Source organism: Oncorhynchus clarkii, chromosome 26 (assembly GCF_045791955.1).
Source record: "Oncorhynchus clarkii lewisi isolate Uvic-CL-2024 chromosome 26, UVic_Ocla_1.0, whole genome shotgun sequence".
NCBI classification, from domain to species: domain Eukaryota; kingdom Metazoa; phylum Chordata; class Actinopteri; order Salmoniformes; family Salmonidae; genus Oncorhynchus; species Oncorhynchus clarkii.
In genome coordinates this window covers 14,046,709-14,071,054 of record NC_092172.1, presented here as the reverse complement: position 1 = coordinate 14,071,054, position 24,346 = coordinate 14,046,709, and the positions used below count along the sequence as shown (strand labels likewise).

Sequence of the window (24,346 nt, the reverse complement as noted above, 5' to 3'; positions counted from 1 at the left end):
ATGGTAAACATTATGGTATCTTTTTTTTCAATATAAATCCACTTGCAAACTGAACATAGCTTAATAGTATATATGCCTTGAGAGTGCAGCGTTCTGGTCGCTTTTGTTCCCAGAGTAGAGACTCCTAAAAAAATGATTTAGCGAATGCAGTAGAGGGAGGAGGGGAGACAGATGGAAGAGAAGTGTAGTTCGTGGGAAAAGCTACAACGTGGATATGTGTGTGAGGCAGCGACACTGGGATATAGAGGAGAGAGCACGAGATGCTGACAGATTCCTGATAGATGTGCAAAATGGCGCAAGCAAGTTCTACCCCTGCGAGCCACCAATTGTTGTAGTTCATGAACATGAAGAGCTAGCTGTATGTCTGTTTTCTTCCGATCGCCTCACGTTGTTTTTAGTATCGTAATATATTTCAAAGTGATTAAATGGCTACCAGAAGGCTCTGCCTTGTTCCATGCATTTTTGGATTGCTCCTCAACGCTTTAGTCGGTAAGTGTTTATTGATATCCTTTCTAGGCTACTACTACCTCTGCAGGATAACACCTTTTTGGAACGGAACCGCCTTTTGCCCCTATCAGAAGCTGGTGCTGCAGACCAAAGATAGTGCATAATATCTAGCCCTATATTTCTATACCGTCTCCGCTGCAGACATGGTTGGACGAAACTATAGGAGCATCTCGGCTGGACGTGAACTTGACCATATTCTTCTCTTGCGTTTATTCCTTGAACGTTCATCTTCATTTGGGGAATTGAGTTCCATGCAGCATGTGTATTATATGAGTGTGTTTTGTGAATGTGTGCTAATGGAATTTAGAACCCGATATTTCTGTATCAATGATCTCACTCTTGAGCCGGTGGTGATGTGTAGCTGGCACGAACTTGTTTGACACTCTTTGAAAATATTCTCACATTAGCCTATATAACAACATGGTTGTTGCTTAAAAAATGAATCTTGAATCCATGCGCCCTATGGTTTTATTGTACTGTTGCCACGTGCAGCAGCCTACGTCCTAGAAAACACATAGGTTAACCCACATAGGGTCTGATGCATAATTGTGTAAAAACCTCAGAGCCGGAAAATGATATAGGCAGATTATGATGATGATGATAGGCTCCTACCATTGTAGCCAAGGACTTGAACCAAGAAAAAGTGTTAGGCTAATTATTATCATAATTATGATGATATTGATAATAATAATAATAATAGCCTAATAATAGAATAATAGGCCTAACAATAATAATAACAACAACAATAGGTTATTATATGATTGGGATTGTATGATGTTTAAGTAGGCTATCCTATTAATCTAATGTGTTAAAAATAAGAATGATAATTGTTTATACCCATTATGGTCCATGTGGTTCTTAGGTGTGTGAGTGTGCATGTGCGTGCGTGTGTGTCCTGTTGTGTTGGTTTGTGCCAAATACACTCTCTGTGCCAAAGAGTGCTTGAAAAACTAGTATCTCCTTCCTTTCTTTCTTGGCTGTGGTCACTATAAATCCTTACCATTGATACACACAAACCAGCCTTTCATCCATTGATGGAATGTTATAACTTTTTTAATTCCATTTTATTGCCATTCCCAATATGTTCTGCCATCTCTCTGCCTCCTTTTCCCCGCCGCTTATGAAAAGTACATTTAAATATTGTGTAGGTAGGTATATGTGTTATTAATCTAAAATTTAATTAATCTACAACCCAATATTAAACATTTGACATAATAGCAGTGATGTTTGGACAGTTCATACTTGCACTTGTCTGCATAGAGCATATTAGCCTTTTTTTTTAAATCCGAGCACTGAACACTGCTGCGCTTATCATCTGTCATAGGGGGAGATATCTTTAATTGAGTGAGTCTTTGTGTAGTCAATTTATTGCTGTGAGAATGAATAAAAAAAGACAGCAGTTATTGCCCGCTGAGGAGAATATTTGTACAGATGAACTTCTTTTTAAAATGTTCTTGGCTCCTTTGTTCAGTATGATTGACAGTTTTTAGTCCCTCAATGCGAGGCCCCATTTCCCAGCATGTAACCCGGATAGAGGGATGCTTTTATGATGAGCATCATGCCATAGAGACCCACAGGAACACACCACCCATGTAATCACATTTCCAGTAAAGGCTGGAGCAGTAGTATGGAGGGTGAGAAAAGAGGAGTGAAGGAGTAAGAAAGGAGGAGTGAAGGAGGAGTGAAGGAGTAAGGAAGGAGGGGTGAAGGAGTAAGGAAGGAGGAGTGAAGGAGTAAGGAAGGAGGAGTGAAGGAGAAAGGAAGGAGTAAGGAAGGAGGAGGGAAGGAGGAGTGAATGAGTAAAGAAGGAGGAGTGAAGGAAGGAGGAGTGAAGGAGTAAAGAAGGAGGAGTGAAGGAGTAAGGAAGGAGGAGTGAAGGAGTAAAGAAGGAGGAGTGAAGGAGTAAGGAAGAAGGAGTGAAGGAGTAAGGAAGGAGGAGTGAAGGAGTAAGGAAGGAGGAGTGAAGGAGTAAAGAAGGAGGAGTGAAGGAGGAGTGAAGGAGTAAAGAAGGAGGATTGAAGGAGTAAGTAAGGGGGAGTGAAGAAGTAAGGAAGGAGGAGTGAAGGAGTAAAGAAGGAGGAGTGAAGGAGTAGGGAAGGAGTAAAGAAGGAGGAGTGAAGGAGTAAGGAAGGAGTAAGGAAGGAGGAGTGAAGGAGTAAGGAAGGAGGAGTGAAGGAGGAGTGAAGGAGGAGTGAAGGAGTAAAGAAGGAGGAGTGAAGGAGTAAGGAAGGAGGAGTGAAGGAGTAAGGAAGGAGGAGTGAAGGAGTAAGGAAGGAGGAGTGAAGGAGTAAAGAAGGAGGAGTGAAGGAGTAAAGAAGGAGGAGTGAGGAAGTAAGGAAGGAGGAGTGAAGGTGTAAAGAAGGAGGATTGAAGGAGTAAGTAAGGGGGAGTGAAGAAGTAAGGAAGGAGGAGTGAAGGAGTAAAGAAGGAGGAGTGAAGGAGTACGGAAGGAGGAGTGAAGGAGGAGTGAAGGAGTAAGGAAGGAGGAGTGAAGGAGTAAGGAAGGGAGGAGTGAAGGAGTAAGGAAAGAGGAGTGAAGGAATAAAGAAGGAGGAGTGAAGGAGTAAGGAAGGAGTGAGGAAGGAGGAGTGAAGGAGTAAGGAAGGAGTAAAGAAGGAGGAGTGAAGGAGTAAAGAAGGAGGAGTGAAGGAGTAAAGAAGGAGGAGTGAAGGAGTAAAGAAGGAGGAGTGAGGAAGTAAGGAAGGAGGAGTGAAGGAGTAGTGAAGGTGTAAAGAAGGAGGATTGAAGGAGTAAGTAAGGGGAAGTGAAGAAGTAAGGAAGGAGGAGTGAAGGAGTAAAGAAGGAGGAGTGAAGGAGTACGGAAGGAGGAGTGAAGGAGTAAGGAAGGAGGAGTGAAGGAGTAAGGAAGGGAGGAGTGAAGGAGTAAGGAAGGGAGGAGTGAAGGAGTAAGGAAGGGAGGAGTGAAGGAGTAAGGAAAGAGGAGTGAAGGAATAAAGAAGGAGGAGTGAAGGAGTAAGGAAGGAGTGAGGAAGGAGGAGTGAAGGAGTAAGGAAGGAGGAGTGAAGGAGTAAAGAAGGAGGAGTGAAGGAGTAAGGAAGGAGGAGTGAAGGAGTAAGGAAGGAGGAGTGAAGGAGTAAGGAAGGAGGAGTGAAGGAGTAAAGGAGGAGTGAAGGAGTAAGGAAGGAGGAGTGAAGGAGTAAAGAAGGAGGAGTGAAGGAGTAAGGAAGGAGGAGTGAAGGAGTAAAGGAGGAGTGAAGGAGTAAGGAGTAAGGAAGGAGGAGTGAAGGAGTAAAGAAGGAGGAGTGAAGGAGTAAAGAAGGAGGAGTGAAGGAGTAAAGAAGGAGGAGTGAAGGAGTAAAGAAGGAGGAGTGAAGGAGTAAGGAAGGAGGAGTGAGGAAGTAAGGAAGGAGGACTGAAGGAGTGAGGAAGGAGGAGTGAATGAGTAAACACATTTGTAATTTGGGGCCTTTGAGTTCTTTGTGTGTGGCTAGTGAGTGTTATAGGGGAGTTGTTGTAATGTATTCTAGCCGACACATCTGAGAGAAATCAAATAGCTTCAATTGATTTGTTTCACTAATCCTGCAAAGATTGAATCACTTTTTGTGCCGTTTAAAGTTTCAGTCAATATGAGGAAGACCACATTAAACCACTTAGGTAAGAAGGTGTACGGTTAGAAGCTGTAGTGAAGCATGTATAGAACAGTCTGTATTTTCTTTTCATTCTGCAAGGTATGACCAGAGGGGTGTGCACTGTTAGATGTTTGTTCAAAATAAAGACAAATAGCAACAACAGCAACAAAAAAATCATATTGGCTGAGCAACAGCAATGTCTCTCAATTAGCATAAATCGTTCGTATTGTTTTTTTGGATTTGCATTGTGAAACAAATGATTTTGTTAGTCACATTCACTATAAGGATGCTATTGTTGTTTACTTGTGTTATTCTTGTGAGACCCTGTAATATAATTATAGCCTGCACACACAACTGTTATTCTTCTGTGTTCGTGTGGTGAAAGATACTGTCTATACAGAGACCTCAGGTGCACCTATCCCATAGGGAATGACCATGTGTTGACAATGTTATGGACACATATCACCGCCGGACTAGAGGGAACTAGACATAGGAATATTGTTGATTGAAGCAGGTGGGAGTTAATGCATTGGCCAGGGTGAGTCATCATCACAATGCAAACACAGTTGTCATTTGTATAAAATGTACATTTTCTTCGAGCTTATATTGGGACCGTTGTTAGTAGATATTCCTTTTCAATATCATCTTCCTGGTGTTGTGATTAAGTCTGTGGGTCAGCGTATTGCTTTGATCTTTGAAAGGTGAAGGGCACCCTGTTGCAGCTGTGTGTGTGTGTGCGTGTGTCTGTGTGTTTATAGTATGAGGAGCAAAAGGAAGGTTCATAATGATTCATAATTGACATGGGTAGATGCTTGTGGATAGGTGTACAATTATATAGTCTTTACTTACAGGGTCTACCCAAGAATTAAAGATAATGTTTTGATCTCCCACGGCAAAGTGCTGTAAAAATAGCAGAGGTGTGGAGGTGTGTGACTTTTACCTCCACGATTTGCTGCTGTCAGCGATAGTTTTTTAAAACTTTAGACAGGAAAATGACTGTTGTGGATGTTACACCCTCCGTTATGGATGTTAAAGAGTCTGATTGGCTGCTGTCAGAGATAGTTTTTAAAAACTTTAGACAGGAAAATGACTGTTGTGGATGTTACAGAGTCTGATTGGCTGCTGTCAGAGATAGCCATTTCGAAGGAAAGACTTGGCTGAACACAAAAACCATAATGTTAATGTAATTTCTGTTATTACTTTAGAGAGGAAAAACACCATTATGGATGTTACAGAGAATGAAACTAAAATGAGTCTAATTTCTTGATCGAAATCTAGCATGACACATTTTTTGTCAACAGAAGCCATTCTACCTCAGAACTACATAATTACAGGTAGCCTTGATAGTATACTCCATAAGCTAATTAATGCCAGGCAGGCACTACACCGAATACAATATTTTTAAAATCTATATATACGTATATCAAAATGTCCATTACGAGTTATATATAGACACAAATATGAGATTATTTTTATTACACATTTTCAGAAATATTGTATTAAAATATGTAAATGAAGCTATATACAGGTAACTGCCAAAATAAAGGAAACACCAACATAAAGTGTCTTAATAGGCTGTTTGGCCACCACGAGCCAGAACAGATTCAATTCACCTTGGTATAGATTTTACTAGTGTTTGGAACTCTATTGGAGGGATGTGACACTATTCTTCATGGCCCTAAGCATGGTGGGATGTTAATATCTTAATTAACTCAGGAACCACACCTGTGTGGAAACACCAGCTTTCTTTCTTCTAATATACTTTGTATCCCTCATTTACTCAAGTGTTTCCATTATTTTGGCAGTTACCTGTACATGTGCCTATTCTGCCAACCGGTGGTGTAAAATACTTAAGTAAAAATACTTTAAAGTACTACTGAAGTATTTTTGGGGGGTATCTGTACTTTACTTTACTATTTAGATTTTTGACAACTTGTACTTTTATTTCACTACATTCCTAAAGAAAATCATGTACTTTTTACTCCCTACATTACCCCCCCTTCCCCCAAATCCCCCCCTGTACCTGCCTCCTGTAAGACCCTGTGATCTGTGAACTGTACATGATGCAGACAACATCTTGTGGTCACTTCTTATAGTTTGCTCTAAAATATAGAGAATGACTAGATTCTGAAAAACCCTTTTAAACCCTTATTTTAGACATATTGATTGGAACAATATATTTTTCAAACATGTCACATTTCCAGAGTGGGCTCTGGTACTTTTGAAGATAATTCATATTAGAATATTAGAATTTCACATTATAGGTCATTAACCAATCACAGCCCTCCTTTAGGATTGTACATTCAGCAAATCACCAGCAGAGAGTTCCCTTTGAATCCATATCCCCATTCACTGTGTTGGTGGTGCTCATAACTTAACAATTAGCATAGAGCCCACTCTGGAAATCTGATGTATTGTTCCAAACAATGTCTTAAAATGAACGACAGCAAAAAGGGCACTTTTGAGATATTAATCATTTTAATGTTGAATAAATTAATGTTTTTATTTCAGAATCTAGACATATTCCATATTTTAGAGGACGCTGTAGGAGTACAAAATTACACCAAGATGTTGCCTGTATCATGTACGAGTTGGCAATGGATGGTAGTCTACAGGGTTGAGTAGACTTGGCATTGAAACTAGATGAGTAGATGCAGAGACAATATTGCTATTTAAACGTTTAACACGTTTACACTCACAAGTCTTTGTTTTTTTGTGCGTCTGTAATTGAGACCTGCCTCTTGATTGCATTGTAATGCTCTGATCCAGATCTGTGACTGTATGGGTCTGATTAGACAACAACAGCAGTGGCTGCTGAAATTGAAGTGCCTCATGTGACACGGGACAAATTACCCAGGAGTGCTTTTTACTGAGGAGGAAATTATGGGAGCATTAAGTATGCATTGTTCTGCAGTGTTCAGGATGCTCACTGTCTGTGATTGATTAAACCAAGCTTTTTATGTGTTTTTGCTCCGCAACAGAATGTGCTGTGATGCAGCTTTGACCGCTTGATCACTAACCATGTTGATAAGAGCTTGGTTATTATTTAGCCAATTGCAGCAGTTTGTTTGTGAGGCTGTGGATGCCTCCCTCCCTCCAGTTCTTCGTACAGTAGCACGGTGGGTTTTATTGAATGACAGTAGTAAGCCCGAGCGCGAGCCACACTTAGCCAGCAGTTGTCTCTCTCAGCCTGGCAGGCTTCTGGTCTCCCACGGTGGTAATCCCAAACCCCAGGGTCCCCTTTCCCTTGTTAAAGGGAGCATTAAGAGGAGGGGTCTGCCTGACTGTGTGTGCCTCTTTCTCTCTCTCTTTGACAGTGTGGCTCTGCTCTGACCTCTGGCATCTACAGCTGTGCTGGCCACTCTTCTCCTATTCCACACAGCATAGCACAGCACCCAGCAGCACGGCACACAACACACGCATGGCCAGCCAGCCAGCCATCCCTCCCCTCCTCATCCATAACCCTGACCCCTCTATATCTTAGCTCGCTGCTCAGTGCTTCTGTTGTGCTCATGTGCTGGCAATGCTGTCCACCTCTCTATGTTTCTCTCTCTCCCCTCTCTCTCTCTTCTAACCCGTCTGTTATTACACCTCTCCTCTTCTCCTTTTTTTTCATACATGTTGATTACAAAGACCGTGTTGGAAGCAGTCATGTAATGTTCCATGTGGACATTAATGTTTAATGTCTTGGAGGCAGTCATCAGTGCTTTGTGAGAGTCCACAGACCTCCGAGTCTATCTGATGACATTGATGAGCCAATCAGTCAAAGCTATCATTTGAAAACCTGCAGGACTCTGCTCTCTCTCCATGCTTTATTCATTTAAAAATCAACTCATTCAATGAATTCATCAGCTTCCTGTTCAGCTTAAAAGGACACACTGCAATGCATTCATGAATGGCTCATCTCTGTGAAATACCTTAATAAAGCCATGTTCTGCTGCTCTTGAAATCCCTGACATGATAATAACACAGATTCAGTTTGTTGATGTTACTACGGGCGACGAAATACTACTTGCATTGAGACTTTATCTGGGTTTCTGATGCTGTATAACATCTATTAATGCCCTGTGACAGTTTGGAAAGCTTGGCATGAACATCCCTTCTATATCCAGGGGTCAGAAACAGAGCCGCTCTGTCTCCTAAGAATATGTATAATGTAACACTTTTGTATCCTCTTTATTTGTGTCCAGAAGCGTTTTAGTGTCTAATGGGTGTTTTAGCTTCCAACATTGTTTTGCCCATAACAGGAAGCGTGACTGATTGCCTCTGTACCCGCGTCCTCTTCGTTTGCTGTTCATGTACTGGTAGCTGTGCTGACTGCGCTGGCTTCCTGTGTGTGTGGAACGCTTAGGCTTTGTTGGGGCAGCGGAGCAGAGCGCTCTGTGCGGGCAGCACGGCCAGCAAGGGGTTAAATATTTCACCACCCCTTTGTTTTTCAGCGGCAGTAGCGCTAATGTCTCTTTGGTCTCGTAGCAGCTTTACTTACCTCGCAGAGAGAGGGAGGGAGTGAAACGGGTTAGAAAGGAGAGCATGTCAATGCATTCCTTGTCTGCACTTAAAGGGGAGTATCCCTGGGATGGGATTTGAGGGATGACGTCGGAGGTCCTCTCTGCTGACCCCTGTGCTGCCCCTCCCGCCCAGATTCCTGGGTCCGAGGCAGGGACTGTTAGTGCTTAGTCCTTCAGCAGCTGAAACCTGATACTGAGAGCACGGAGGTGCAGAAGACTTTCATGGCACTTTTAATGGGCCTCAGGATCTCGTCACAGTATTTTTGTGCATTCAAATTGCCAACGATAGGGCACACTGTTCACAACGTTGTTATCAGCAAACCGCACACCCACACAACGCCATACACGTGGTCTGCGGTTGGACATACTGCCAAATTCTCTAAAACAACGTTGGAGGCGGCTTATGGTAGAGAAATTAACATTAAATTCTCCTCCAACAGCACTGGTGGCACCAGAACTGGTGGACATTTCTGCATGCCAACTGCACACCCCCTCAAAACTGTGGCATTGTGTTGTGTGACAAAACTGCACATTTTAGAGTGGCCTTTTATTGTCCCCAGCACAAGATGCCCCTGTGAAATGATCATGCTGATCATGCTGTTTAATCAGAGAAACTGAGAAATGCTAACTAACAGGGATGTAAACAAATTTGTGCACAACATTTGAGAGAAATAAGCATTTTGTACATATGGAAAATGTATTTTATTTCAGCTCAGGAGCCATGTCATGGGACCAACACTTTTCACGTTGCATTTATATTTTTGTTCAGTGTAGATGGACACTAGATGGAGAGTCCTCAATCAGCTCTCTCTCTCTCATATGTCACCAGGTCAGGGGAAGAGGAAAGAATCTTCCAGTTATGTTACTGTAAGACAAAGATGAAATGAGTGCAGCAGATAAAATGATGAAAACACAACACCAGTGACCTTGGCCATAATCTTTAGCCTCTTTTTCTATCTGCCCTCAAAAGGCATTGCTCGTGTCTCTGAAAAGCAGACATTTCAAAACCCTCTCTCTGTTGCATTCCATTATTGATCTGAGCAAACCTGTATTCAAGCCATTCAAAATGCAGTCGTTTGAGTTGCTGACCTAAATGAATGTTTATTACTGCCATCATCACTGACACTTTGCTCTTGGTGTTGATGATTTGCCCTGCAGGTGATAACAGAGTAAGGAAACATCAATGTGGCCCAGCAATAGGGCTGGGAATTACCAGGGACCTCACAATACGATGTTGTCACAATACTTATGTGCCGATACAATATGTATTGCAATTCTCACGATTCTCATGATATCTATTGTGATTTTATTGCGATTCGATGTTCCAAACATATTGCTCCTCATATGTCTGCTGCAGAGGGACAAGAGAGCCATGAGAAAACACGTTTGGATCAGTCATGGAAATAAAAGTGCTGAAAACAAATTGCCTCCCTATTTAAAAAGATGATGGAGAACAAGCTATGAAGGAAAAATACTGGAGTTTTTGTGCAGGTGAAGCCATTTAGCGGAATAATAATATTGCGATATTGTCAAACGATGCGATATATCAACAATATATCCTGATATGCAGTGGTGTAAAGTACTTAAGTCAAAATACTTGAAAGTACTACTTAAGTGGTTTCTTGGGGGCTATCTGTACTTTACTATTTATTTTTTGGAAAACCTTCACACAACATTCCTAAAGAAAATAATGTACTTTTTATTCCATACATTTTCTCTGACACCCAAAAGTACTTGTTACATTTTGAATGCTTAGCAGGACAGGAAAATTCACACACTTTTCAAGAGAATATCCCTGGTCATCCCTACTACCTCTGATCTGGCAGACTCACTAAACACAAATGCTTTGTTTGTAAATGATGTCTGAGTGTTGGAGTGTTCCCCTGACTATCCGTAAATACATTTAAAAAAGAAAATTGTGCCGTTTTACGAGTTATCATTTTAATTTTACTTTTGATTCTTAAGTATAAACCAAAGTACTTTTTGCCTTTTTACTTGAGTAGTATTTCACTTCTACTTAAGTCATTTTCTTTTAAAGTATCTTTACTTTTACACAAGTATGACAGTTGAGTAGTTTTTCTGTATCAATGTTTTTCCTCCATCACTAGCCAGCGGTGTGTTCTGTTTGTTGCGAGAGCAGAACGAGACAGTATTGAGTGCATCATGTCTCAAAGGCAATAGGTAGGCGGATTGTCAACAGCACATCAAGGTGGTTTATTATGGGACTGGAAGCTGGCAGACAGTGGCATGCACAGTAATCATGTGTATTTTCTGTGTAGCTGTGTAGGTGTAACGTATGTATTTCTCTGCTATTTGTGTAGGTGTGACATCGGGAGCAGAGCTCTCCTTCACGCTGGAGCCCAGTGACATCATCGCGGTGCAGGAACAGCCCCTCATGCTGCACTGTCAGGTGGACGGCATCCCACCAATCACCACGCAGTGGAGGCGGAACGGAGTCCTACTGGTGGTTGACCAATACTACACCATGTTCCACAACGGCACTCTGCTGATTGGACGCTTCCAGAGGACCAAGTCTGACGGCTCAACTGATGAAGGGGATTATGAGTGCGTGGGCCAGAACTCCTTTGGTCTGGTGGTGAGCCGCAGGGCCAGGGTGCAGGCCGCCAGTAAGTTTTTATTTCACCTTTATTTAGCCAGGTAGGCTAGCTGAGAACAAGTTCTCATTTACAACTGCGACCTGACCAAGATAAAGCATAGCAGTGTGAACAGACAACAACAGAGTTACACATGGAGTAAACAATAAACAAGTCAATAACACAGTAGAAAAAACATAAAGAGTCTATATACATTGTGTGCAAAAGGCATGAGGAGGTAGGCGAATAATTACAATTTAGCAGATTAACACGAGTGATAAATGATCAGATGGTCATGTGCAGGTAGAGATACTGGTGTACAAAAGAGCAGAAAAGTAAATAAATAAAAACAGTATGGGGATGAGGTAGGTAAATTGGGTGGGCTATTTACCGATGGACTATGTACAGCTGCTGCGATCGGTTAGCTGCTCAGATAGCAGATGTTTAATGTTGGTGAGGGAGATAAAAGTCTCCAACTTCAGTGATTTTTGCAATTCGTTCCAGTCACAGGCAACAGAGAACTGTAAAGAGGTGGCCAAATGAGGTGTTGGCTTTAGGGATGATCAGTGAGATACACCTGCTGGAGCGCGTGCTACGTGTGGGTGTTGCCATCGTGACCAGTGAACTGAGATAAGGCGGAGCTTTACCTAGCATGGCCTTGTAGATGACCTGGAGCCAGTAGGTCTGGCGACTAATATGTAGCGAGGGCCAGCCGACTAGAGCATACAGGTCGCAGTGGTGGGTGGTATAAGGTGCTTTACTAACAGTACGGATGGCAATGTGATAAACTGCATCCAGTTTGCTGAGTAGAGTATTGGAAGCTATTTTGTAGATGACATCGCCGAAGTCGAGGATCGGTAGGATAGTCAGTTTTACTAGGTGTTCCTTTAATAACCTTGCTACGGGGTTATTACTGCCATGGTAGTACCATGTTATTACACTGTTATTGAAAAGCATAATTAGCCATTTCCAACATATTACCAACATTGGTAATAGGAGAGGTATTTGTTGATTGCTAGGAAGTTTGACTCAATTAATACAATGAATATGAATACAATAACTAAATAATATGTAGGTTTAAGTTTAAATCTGCAGAACTTTTTGGCATCACTATTGTTGGAAGGTGGTGAAATCTGACATTGGGTTCGTCAACCCATGTCTACAGAATGTCTCTCATGTAGCCGACCGCTGCTGGATACGTGGCTATACAGTCAGAGTAACCAACAGGCTACTGTATTTACCAAGCTTTAATATTGGAGCCACATTATGTTTGGATGAGCCTAATATGAGCGACTTAGGGAGCCAGGGAGATGGATTTGATGGTTTGCCTTATTTACACAGATACATTAGCATTTTGGATTTTGCCCTCCCTTAGTGTTGTCCCTAGTAAAATTTCATAATCTGTACTCTTCTCTGTAATTTACTATTAGCAAGCCTTTATACTTGATGTTCACACTGCGTTCTTGTGCCTGCTGTAATCTCAAAGTGTTTCTGATCGCCCTGTTGCTGGTTGCTGGCACCAAGATGAATTTTCTAGGCTCCGCTCTAGCAACAAAGGTCTTTTTTGGATTGACTTAAGTTTCACGTCAAGTGCTAAGCATTGCAACCATAAGCAAAGAGGAAAACGCTCATCCAGAGGCGGCGCTCCTAGAGGCTGGGCACTTTAATGCACGGAAACTCAAATCAGCATGTTAAATGTGCAACCAGAGAAAAAAAAACTCTAGACCACCTTACCCCACACACAGAGATGCATACAAAGCTCTCCCTCGCCCTCCATTTGGCAAATCTGACCATAATTCTATCCTGATTCCTGCTTACAAGCAAACAGCTTGTATTTATTCCAGTAGAGGCTGCTGAGGGGAGGACCGGCTCATAATAATGGCTGGTATGGAGTCAATGGAGTGGGCTCAACTAGAGGTCGACCGATTATGATTTTTCAACGCCGATACCGATTATGGGAGGACCAAAAAAGCCGATACCGATTAATCTGCCAATTTTTTTCCAATGTATTTATTTATTTGTAATATTGACAATTACAACAATTACTGAATGAACACTTTTATTTTAACTTAATATAATACATCAATAAAATCAATTTAGCCTCAAATAAATAATGAAACATGTTAAATTTGGTTTAAATAATACAAAAAAAAGTGTTGGAGAAGAAAGTAAAAGTGCAATATGTGCCATGTAAAAAAGCTAACGTTTAAGTTCCTTGCTCAGAACATGAGAACATATGAAAGCTGGTGGTACCTTTTAACATGAGTCTTCAATATTCTCAGGTAAGAAGTTTTAGGTTGTAGTTATTATAGGAATATTTCTCTCTATACTGTTTGTATTTCATATACCTTTGACTATTGGATGTTCTTATAGGCACTTTAGTATTGCCAGTGTAACAGTATAGCTTCTGTCCCTCTCCTCGCCCCTATCTGGGCTCGAACCAGGAACACATCAACAACAGCCACCCTCGAAGCATCGTTACCCATCGCTCCACAAAAGCCGCGTCCCTTGCAGAGCAAGGGAAACAACTACTTCAAGGTCTCAGAGCGAGTTACGTCACCGATTGAAACACTATTAGCGCACACCCCGCTAACCAGCTAGCCATTTCACATCGGTTACACCAGCCTAATCTCGGAGTTGATAGGCTTGAAATCATAAATAGCTCAATGCTTGAAGCACATGGAAGAGCTGCTGGCAAACGCACGAAAGTGCTGTTTGAATGAATGCTTACGAGCCTGCTGCTGCCTACCACCGCTCAGTCAGACTGCTCTATCGAATATCAAATCCTAGACTTAATTATAACATAATAACACACAGAAATACGAGCCTTGGGTCGTTAATATGGTAAAATCCAGAAACTATCATTTCGAAAACAAAACATTTATTCGTATTTTATCTAACGGGTGGCATCCATAAGTCTAAATATTCCTGTTACATTGCACAACCTTCAATGTTATGTCATAATTACGTAAAATTCTGGCAAATTAGTTCATAACGAGCCAGGCTGCCCAAACTGTTGCATATACCCTGACTCTGCGTGCAATGAACGCAAGAGAAGTGACACAATTTCCCTAGTTTAATATTGCCTGCTAACCTGGATTTCTTTTAACTAAATATGCAGGTTTAAAAAAGTATACCTCTGTGTATTGATTTTAAGAAAGGGGTTGATGTTTATGGTTACGTACATTCGTGCAACGATTGTGCTTTTTTCGCAAATGCGCTTTTGTTAAGTCATCCCCCGTTTGGCGAAGTTGGTCTTCACACAGTTTGCAACGAGCCAGACGGCCCAAACTGCTGCATATAGCCTGACTCTGTTGCACAGAACGCAAGAGAAGTGACACAATTTCCCTAGTTAAAAGAAATTCATGTTAGCAGGCAATATTAACTAAATTCACAGGTTTAAAAATATATACTTGTGTATTGATTTTAAGAAAGGCGTTAATGTTTATGGTTAGGTACACATTGGTGCAACGACAGTGCTTTTTTCGCGAATGCGCTTGTTAAATCACCCGTTTGATGAAGTAGGCTGTGATTCAATGATAAATTAACAGGCACCGCTTCGATTATATGCAACACAGGACAAGCTAGATAATATCATCAACCATGTGTAGTTAACCTGTAATTATGTTAAGATTGATTGTTTTTTATAAGATACGTTTAATGCTAGCTAGCACCTTACCTTGGCTCCTTGCTGCACTCGCATAACAGGTAGTCAGCCTGCCCGGTCTCTTCGTGGAGTGCACTGTAATCGGCCATGATCGGTGTCCAAAAATGCAGATTACCAATTGTTATGAAAACTTGAAATCGGCCCTAATTAGTCGGCTATTCCGATTAGTCGGTCGACCTCTAGTCTCAACCACATGGAAACCATGTTTCTGATGTGTTTGATACCATTCCGCTGACTCTATTCCAGCCATTATTATGAGCCGTCCTCCCCTCAGCAGCCTCCACTGGAGTTAGTCTCAAAGTGAATGTGTTATGTTATGTGGCGCTTGTTATTTTCAGAAGGTCTTGCCTCCTTGCTTCATGAGGCTTTGGGTCGTTTTAACTGAACAGTGAAGTGACCATAGAGCAGAGGGTCGGTGGTGTCTTAAGCAAGGCAGCCACAGTAATTGATGTGGTCTCCAAGCTTGTGCAGCAGCCTTTGTCCTTTAACGGCTAATGGAGGACCCTTTGTGTTGAACTCTGTACCTTCATATGTTTGTTAATGATGATGTGGTGTGCTCCAGCACTCCATTGCTGTGCAGTGCTGGAGAACAATAGACAAACCCATGTGTTTCTGTGGGAGAAAAAAAACGGCATATGTCACTGCCTTACATTGGAGAACAATGGGTCAGTTGAATGTGCAGTATTCTTTTAAAAACCCTTTGTGCTTACACACACACACACACACACACACACACACACACACACACACACACACACACACACACACACACACACACACACACTTGCCTACAATATAGTAACTCAAATGCACAGGCATCCTCTCCTTGCAGAGGTCGTGGGGAGCAATCAAAGCAGCACCTTTGTGATACTGTACAGTTAAGCGTTTCTGAAAGCTCTTCTGTGCTGCGTCGAGTTACACACTGACAGACAAAGGCTGGCAGAGGGCTTAGATTCCTGCCCTGTGTGTAACACGGGCCAGGAAGGAGACAGCTCACTGCAGTGCTGTTGTGTCCATGCAGCCTCGCCGCTCAATGGGACCGAGGTGGCTAAGTGGTCACGGGGAGGGCCTTGCATCTCGCAGGCCACGGGAAAAAGTCATCCCTGCGCAGTGGCGCCGCCAGACACAAGAAACCTTTTAAAACCTCCTTAGGGAGGCTTTCTCTCAAAAGTCAGCCCATAGTTACCGTTTCAGCACCTCCCTGCTTTTACATGAGAGAAAATCCTGGATTTGACTATTCCATGACTTCTTATTTATGATTTAGTGGTCTGAGGGTGGAGTGGATGTACAACCGGGGGGGTGAAATGAAAATCGGTCCCCCGATTTGACTGACAGCTCAGCACCCGAGGAGTATTATTTTTTATTTGACCTTTATTTAACCGGGCAAGTCAGTTAAGAACTAATTCTTATTTACAATGACAGCCTACCCCTGGTCAAACCTGGGCCAATTAGAATATTCACTGCTGAGGGGGATGGCTAATATTAGGTCTTGTCTTGTCAGCTGTAGAGCTCAGCTGTAGAGCTGGTATTACGAACAACATTTCATATACAGTGATACAATGAATGTGTCACACAATGAATCTACTCATGTATCCACACCTGGCCAGCACAGATCTCTCTGATTACAGGATGTACTAGGATGTAATGTTATGTGCAGACAACTTCAAGTTGAAGCTCATTGCTTCGGGTGGTAGGGCTTTTTCCACCACTGGCTGCTCCTGAAAGATAATAGTGTGTTCTCTTCTCTTCTGGGCTTCCTTCCCTTTTGTTCTTCAGGGTCACTTAAATGGTTGACCCCTGCCCTGTGACTCATATTGATCAGTTTAAGGATTACTGATGGTCTGGAGGTCACATTCTGACATTATGGCCTTTGACCCCTAAGGAGGGGGTGTTGAGAAAGGGCCCCATTCTAATGAAGCATGTGATATTTATCTGCTGGGAATGGGGAACCGCGGAGTCCTGACATGCCTACCATATGATAGTAACCGTGTGTGTGTGCGTGCCGATGCTGGACTCAGGGAATTGATGTCTTTGTTGAGTGACAAAGAGAAGCTAAGGGCAGGGCCTTCTCCTTAATGAATCTTTACTTGGTTACCTGAGCCTGCAGGACACCAGGCTTCAGGACAGGAGGAAGCAATCATAGTGAAAAAGAACAGCTGGGCAATTCCACGGTAACGGAATTCCATGGTAACGCTTTGACAAAGTTTAACAAACCATACAACTCTATGCACAAGGACTATTTTTTTAAAATTTCCACTGGAAAAATGTACACAAAAACTAATTTAGTGGAAGAACTGTGTAGATGCAAGCTTTGGTAACATAATTACTGTAAAATCTCCCTCAGGTTTTTATGCGACCACGTTTTCTTAAAACTCTGTTAAATATCTGCTCTGAATGAAGATTCAAAGATGTCTGCAGAAAGAATGAGAAGTCAGCTATGACAGGACACATTGAGTTAAAAATATATATTTTGGTTATTGAACTACAGTAAGTAAAGTGGATTTACACCCGGTACCGGAATTATGGTAACGGAATTACATCATGGATCCCTGATCTGTACTACACAGAAATGCATTATTATGGATATCAATGTCATTCTCTTCATGTTTTCACAAGTTTGGAGCACAGTAGAGTAAAGTGCAGTACAATAGCAGAGTAGAGTAGGATAGAGTGGAGTTCAGTTGAGTACAGTAGAGATCAGTATAGTAGTTCAGTACAGTAAAGTATAGTATAGTTCAGTAGAGTTCAGTACAGTAAAGTAGAGTGTAGTAGAGTTCAGTAGAGTTCAGTAAAGTATAGTATAGTTCTGTACAGTAGAGTACAGTACAATATACTCTACTCTACCGTACTATACTTTTCTTCACTGTACTGTATTGTACTGTACTACTGTATTGTATTGGACTGTACTCTACTGTGCTCTACTCACTGTACTGTACTATCCAAACTTGTGAAATATACGTCTATGATAGGTTAAGATTTGGTCCAGTGCTGTCCATCTGTGGACGTTAACATCAAGGCCATGGGTGAACTGACCACGTTTCAACTACGTTTCAACTACGTTTCAACGTCCATGGACGTCCAGTGTTGGTCGGTGCTCAGTGGGGGAGGATGCTGGTTACAGGAAATGGAAAGAGAGGGGCTCACGGGTAGGTGTCAGTAAGAGCTTGCAGAGGTGACATTAACTGGAGAGTGAGAGAGAGAGAGGCAGAAAGAGAGAGAGAGAGAGGTAGGAGTTGTCCAGACTCAGACTGTTTTAACACTCTTGGTTTGACCACCAGACAACAGAAACACAAAGAAAACAGTTATGAGCTGAACATAACAGTATGCCAGTGGAAGGGAGGACAGTAGCATGTGACCCAACTGTGGTTTGTGACTATTAGGATTTCCCATTGTAGCCAATTCATTTGCAGTAATTCCATTACTGATTTGATAATGGAATAACGAGTTTTAATCACTCAATAATTCATTAACAAAATTGATATCAGTAAAAACACTAACTAATTGATAGGTCTACCTTTACTTGTTACTTCTGTAAGATTTCATTATCCTCTCTCATTAGGTAGAGACATTTGAAAATATCTTAAAGCGTGAAGATATGTTGGTTTTTGGTAAAGGAATTACAAGGCACAAGGCAATATTTCTTAAACTTACAGAAGGAAAATTATTTCTCCAAAACGAAATATAAGTGTTGATATTAGTTAGCAGGGGTCTTTACATCATCATTATTGGGTTTTGATGTATTTCTGAAACCTTTTAAGACTTTTTCTGGTGGATGTTTTCTAAGACCCCTTTTCCATCTGTTTACCCACAAATCAAATGCATGACTTATGCCAAACTTTTTAAGATGGAAAATTGTTGGAAAATGTATCTATGCCTTTATTTCCCACAAATATAGACTCTTAGCTGTCATTTGACACCCAATTTGATATGCTCCTAAAAGCTTCACATGTTGGTGCTAATGGGTCCTTTTCAATGGAAATGCCCAGCTAGAGAAGGACAAATTGGCTCCGCAGGAATTCACAGCCCCAACGTCCCATGTTGCCCATCAAAGCGTGGTCATGTCTATTGTTGTTTGGGGAAATGGTGGTTAAAGCATGATCCTCTCATGTCTTTTGCCTTGTGTCAGTAAAGGTCTCTGTGTGCTCCTGGGTGCACTGTCACAGACATGAAATGCTTCTGGGCTTACAAACCAGAATCAATGTCCCTTTGATAGCAGCACGTACAGATGCCCTGCTAGATATGGAGTTTGATCTATGAATCATTACACATCATGAGGGGCTTGAACAATCCACACTGGGTATTGTTATCACATGAAGCAAAAAAAAATCAATTTCCTTCTTCAAAAGCAGTGGGTCTAGTTCTTGTTTTGTTTTTTTATATCATCCAGTAGGAGCCTTTGTTTGTTTGTATTTTATTCTTTAGTAAAAGACTGTGATGGACTGGAGGGATTCCCTGCTAGATGGAGCCAATGATGTATATAATCCCTGGATTGCTGATGCTATGTATTGGCCATTGAGGGGCCTTGAAGCCACCGGGCGGCCATATTGGTACTCCCCAGTAGAGCGGTCCTCAACAGGAATGAATTAAATTCTACAGTATTTCAATTAATGTTTCAAGGACAAAATTACATGTATTTAAGTATTTATGTTGTTGTAGTAAGGACAGTAACATTAGTAATCTCTCAAAATTATACTTACTTAAGGAAAATGTTTGTGTTTAGCTCACATAATATAATTTAAAAGTATGCATTAAGATGTTCGTAATAGAATAAACTTGGCAAAAACAAATGTAGACATTAATGAATGCATTTCTATAGCTTCCAAAATATTATTTACAACGGTGGGGCAGTGCCAAGATGGATGCGTGGTATCTTCAGTCATCTAGTGTATATATAAATCATTGGATGAAGCGCAGTAGGCATCAACCCTGGCTCACTCACTGGAGGAGACATAAGAAGAGATGTGGCAAATTGAAACAGCTGTGCTCTTCTTTCCTCCCAGGGAGGAGGGAGAGGTGAAGGAGGGGAGTTGTCTCTCACACCTTCCTCCCTTTCAGAGTTTGAACTACACATTGATAATCTCAGTGTACACCATCATGGCCTCTCTGTCTGTCCACATATATCCAGCCAGTAGAGAGCAGGGAAGAAGTGTTGATGGGAAGTGAAAAAATGCTATGATGATGTTATGTTATCAGCCTCTGAATGTTTCCATTTCTGTTAGATGCCTCTACCGCTCTCAACTGTTCCTGTATTGCGCTTTTGGGGGGTTGTCTAAATACTTGGTGCAGAGGATTGTGATACAGGAAGTGTGAAAGTGAAGTAGCTATAAGGAAGGGAGGAACACAGAGGCAGACAGGAGTGCTGGGTTATGTTCTGTCAGTGCAGCAGGCCTCTCCTAGGGAAGACACTAATAGCCAACCTCCAGCAGGGGCAGTTTAGCATATGAGAGAGGCTTGAACCATTTCAGATCTCTTTTATCCTTTTAGGGCCCACCAGTAGAGAAATACATTTGAGACGGGAAGGAAGCGGAGACCTTTTTTCTCTCCTTTAAAGAGAGGTTCGTTACTCAAGACTTCTAAAGATCAAAGGTTATTTTTTTGTCTCGTGTATTTGTCTGTGTTGGGGCTCATGCTCAATTTGTACTTTAGGATAATTTGTGTTGCATTACAGCCTCGCTCCCTGCACCACGGCTCTGTGGCAGTCCCAGTGACAGGCAGGCAGTGCTGCCATGCAAATGGTGGCGCGATTAGTGAAGCCTCTTTATAGTCCCCCTCAGATAAAGTGTCCCGCCCGGCCCTCAACCCCATCCACCATAAATTGTTCTTCTTATTTACTTGTCTGCCATGTGTGTGAGCTCTCTGCTGGGAGCTGGTGCAGCATGGGCTCCCCGTCGACCCGCTCAATTGGCCAGCCGTCCAGGAAACACTTATTTTTGTAAATGTTATCTCTTTGATGGCTTTGCCTCTCTCCCTCTCCTTCTCCATCTCTCCCTCCTGTTTCTCTTGGAGTTCCTCATTAGCTTAGGCTCAGGAAGCTTTTCATCATTTCAATTAATTACAGTGCTCAGTATAGTAGACCGGTCGGACCAGCGGTTTACTGAATGGTCCTCCTTTTATACCCCGCACGCCTGTCACCAGGCAACTGATCATAAAAGCCCTCGCTTACAAAATAGGATCAATCGAAATGACAGGCTTTTGTCCCCTTTTTTATGCATTAATTGGAAAGAGTTTAAGCTTTGTTAAGTTATAATTTATTTTAATTCTGGGGCCCATTCAGGCTCTGAGTCTGTAATTGACCTGGGTAACCCTGGGGGATCAAGAGAAGCACGGTGGGGTGTTGGGTGGAGAAAAGGAGAGGCCAAATATGAAGAGTGAAGGTGAAAATAGACAATCGGTACAACTCATTCTGACTACCATTTGTGTGTGTTTTCTATACATACAGTATCCCAGACAGCTACACTGTAGAACCTCCCCTGCTTCAGTATTTTAGCACTACTTTTTAACTCTGTGATTGCCATGGTTCATTTCCCTCCCAGCCTTACGCTGGGATGTTGAATGAGAGTTTATAAAATAGAAGATTGCAGGGCTGTCAGGATGAAAGAGGAGCAGAATGGAAGAGAGAGAGAGAGGCTACCTGTAACAGCGCTGCAGGGCTGTCATCTGGGTGAACGTAACTATCAGTTCCTCTTAAATCATATCAAAGGTTTTGTATTGAAGTCAATGTACCCAAGCGAGTGCTATTGAGGCTACTGTAAATCTTCATGGCAAAACAGTGTGTTTTAATCAGTTATTTGGTTACTCGAATACATTTAGTATAGTTTTATCTAAAAAAAAAGATGATGTTTCACTATTAAAATGTTGCTGAAATTCACTGAGTAGGATGGTCCTCCCCTTCCTCATCTGAGGAGCCTCCACTGGCATTGAGAAGATAATTGTAGTAGTCAATATCCAAGATATCCGTCAATTCCTCAAGATCAAAAAGGATGCCACCACTTTGCCTTGGAGCAATCAAATCAAATCACATTTTATTGTTCACGTGAGTGAACAGTGAAATGCATACTTACAAGCCCTTAATCAACAATGCAGTTTTAAGAAAATACCTAAAAAATATATATAATTAAGTAACAAATAATTAAAGAGCAGCAGTAAACTAACTAAATCGAGGCTATATACAGGGAGTACCGGTATAGAGTCAGTGTGAAGAGGGCACCAATAGTAGAGGTAATTGAGGTAATATGTACATGTAGGTAGAGTTATTAAAGTGACTGTGCATAGATAATAACAGAGAGTAGTAGCAAATCAAATCAAATCACATTTTATTTGTCACATACACATGGTTAGCAGATGTTAATGCGAGTGTAGCGAAATGCTTGTGCTTCTAGTTCCGACAATGCAGCATAAAAGGGTGGGGGGGGGCAATGCAAATATTCTGGGTAGCCATTTGATTAGATGTTCAGGAGTCTTATGACTTGGGGGGTAGAAGCTGTTTAGAAGCCTCTTGGACCTAGACTTGGCGCTCCGGTATTGCTTGCCGTGCGGTAGCAGAGAGAACCGTCTATGACTAGGGTGGCTGGAGTCTTTGACAATTTCTAGGGCCTTCCTCTGACACCGCCTGGTATAGAAGTCCTGGATGGCAGGAAGCTTGGCCCCAGTGATGTACGGGACCATATGCATTACCCTCTGTAGTGCCTTGTGGTTGGAGGCCGAGCAGTTGCATACCAGGCTGTGATGCAACCCATCAGGATGCTCTCAATGGTGCAGCTGTAGAACCTTTTGAGGATCTGAGGACCTATGCCAAGTCTTTTCAGTCCCCTGAGGGGGAATAGGTTTTGTTGTGCCCTCTTCACAACTGTCTTGGTGTGCTTGGACCATGTTAGTTTGTTGGTGATGTAGACACCAAGGAACTGGAAGCTCTCAACCTGTTCCATTACAGCCCTGTCGATGTGAATGGGGGCGTGCTCTGTCCTCCTTTTCCTGTAGTCCACAATCATCTCCTTTGTCTTGATCACGTTGGGGGAGGGGTTGTTGTCCTGGCACCACACGACCAAGTCTCTGACCTCCTCTCTATAGGCTGTCGCGTCGTTGTCGGTGATCAGGCCTACCACTGTTGTGTCATCGGCCAATTGAATGATGGTGTTGGAGTCGTGCCTGGCCATGCAGTCATGAGTGAACAGGGAGTACAGGAGGGGACTGAGCACGCACCCCTGAGGGGCCCCTGTGTTGAGGATCAGCGTAGCGGACGTGTTGTTGCCTACCCTTACCACCTGGGGGAGACCTGTCAGGAAGTCCAGGATCCAGTTGCAGAGGGAGGTGTTTAGTCCCATGGTCCTTAGCTTAGTGATAAGCTTTGAGGGCACTGTGGTGTTGAACGCTGAGCTGTAGTCAATGAATAGCATTCTCACATAGGTGTTCCTTTTGTCCAGGTGGGAAAGGTCAGTGTTGAGTGCAATAGAGATCATCATCTGTGGATCTATTGGGGCGGTATGCAAATTGAAGTGGGTCTAGGGTTTCTGGGATAATGGTGTTGATGTGAGCCATGCAAAAAATGAAAGCACTTCTTGGCTACAGACATGAGTGCTACGGGTCGGTAGTCATTTAGGCAGATTACCTTAGTGTTCTTGGGCACAGGGACTATGGTGGTCTACTTGAAACATGTTGGTATTACAGTCTCAGACAGGGAGAGGTTGAAAATGTCAGTGAAGACCCTCGGAGTACATGTCCTGTCTGGCCCTGCAGTCTTGTGAATGTTGACCTGTTTAAAGGTCTTACTCTCATCGACTGCGGAGAATGTGATCACACAGTCGCCCGGAACACCTGATGCTCTCATGCATGTTTCAGTGTTACTTGCCTCGAAGCGAGCATAGAAATAATTTAGCTCATCTGGTAGGCTTGTGTCACTGGGCCGCTCTCGGCTGTGCTTCCCTTTGTAGTCAGTAATGGTTTGTAAGCCCTGCCACATCCGACGAGCATCTGAGCCGGTGTAGTACGATTTGATCTTAGTCCTGTATTGACTCTTTGCCTGTTTGATGGTTCGTCGGAGGGCATAGTGGGATTTCTGATAAGCCTCTGGGTTAGAGTCCTGCTCCTTGTAAGCGGCAGCTCTACCCTTTAGCTCAGTGCAGATGTTGCCTGTAATCCATGGCTTCTGGTAGGGGTATACACAGTCACTGTGGGGACAATGTCATCGATGCACTTATTGATGAAGCCAGTGTACTCCTCAATGCCATTGGAAGAATCCCGGAACATATTCCAGTCTGTGCTAGCAAAACACTCCTGTAGCTTAGCTTAGCACAGGAGGAGGGGTGCAATGTAAAGAATACTGGCATGTTAGCCAGCCACAGAGCTAAACTATAACACTATACTTACTCAGTCAGACACCCAGAAAGCCCTCTGTGGAGAGTGGTGAGTGTGTTGACACATTGTAATAGCTTTAAAAGGTTTTTCCAGGTATTGGGCAGTGGTGTGTGTTTCCAGGTATTGGAT

General features: G+C 42.5%; 1 protein-coding gene across 1 annotated transcript in view; it reads left to right on the top strand.

Moving 5' to 3' along the window:
• The first annotated feature begins 425 nt into the window (after positions 1-425).
• Positions 426-24,346, top strand: part of LOC139384882 (immunoglobulin superfamily DCC subclass member 3-like) — a 121,814-nt gene continuing 97,893 nt past the window's right edge. The window contains exons 1-2 of the mRNA XM_071129781.1: positions 426-489; positions 10,927-11,232. Coding sequence (XP_070985882.1) covers positions 426-489; positions 10,927-11,232 — 370 coding nt within the window. The remainder of the gene's footprint in view (positions 490-10,926; positions 11,233-24,346) is intronic.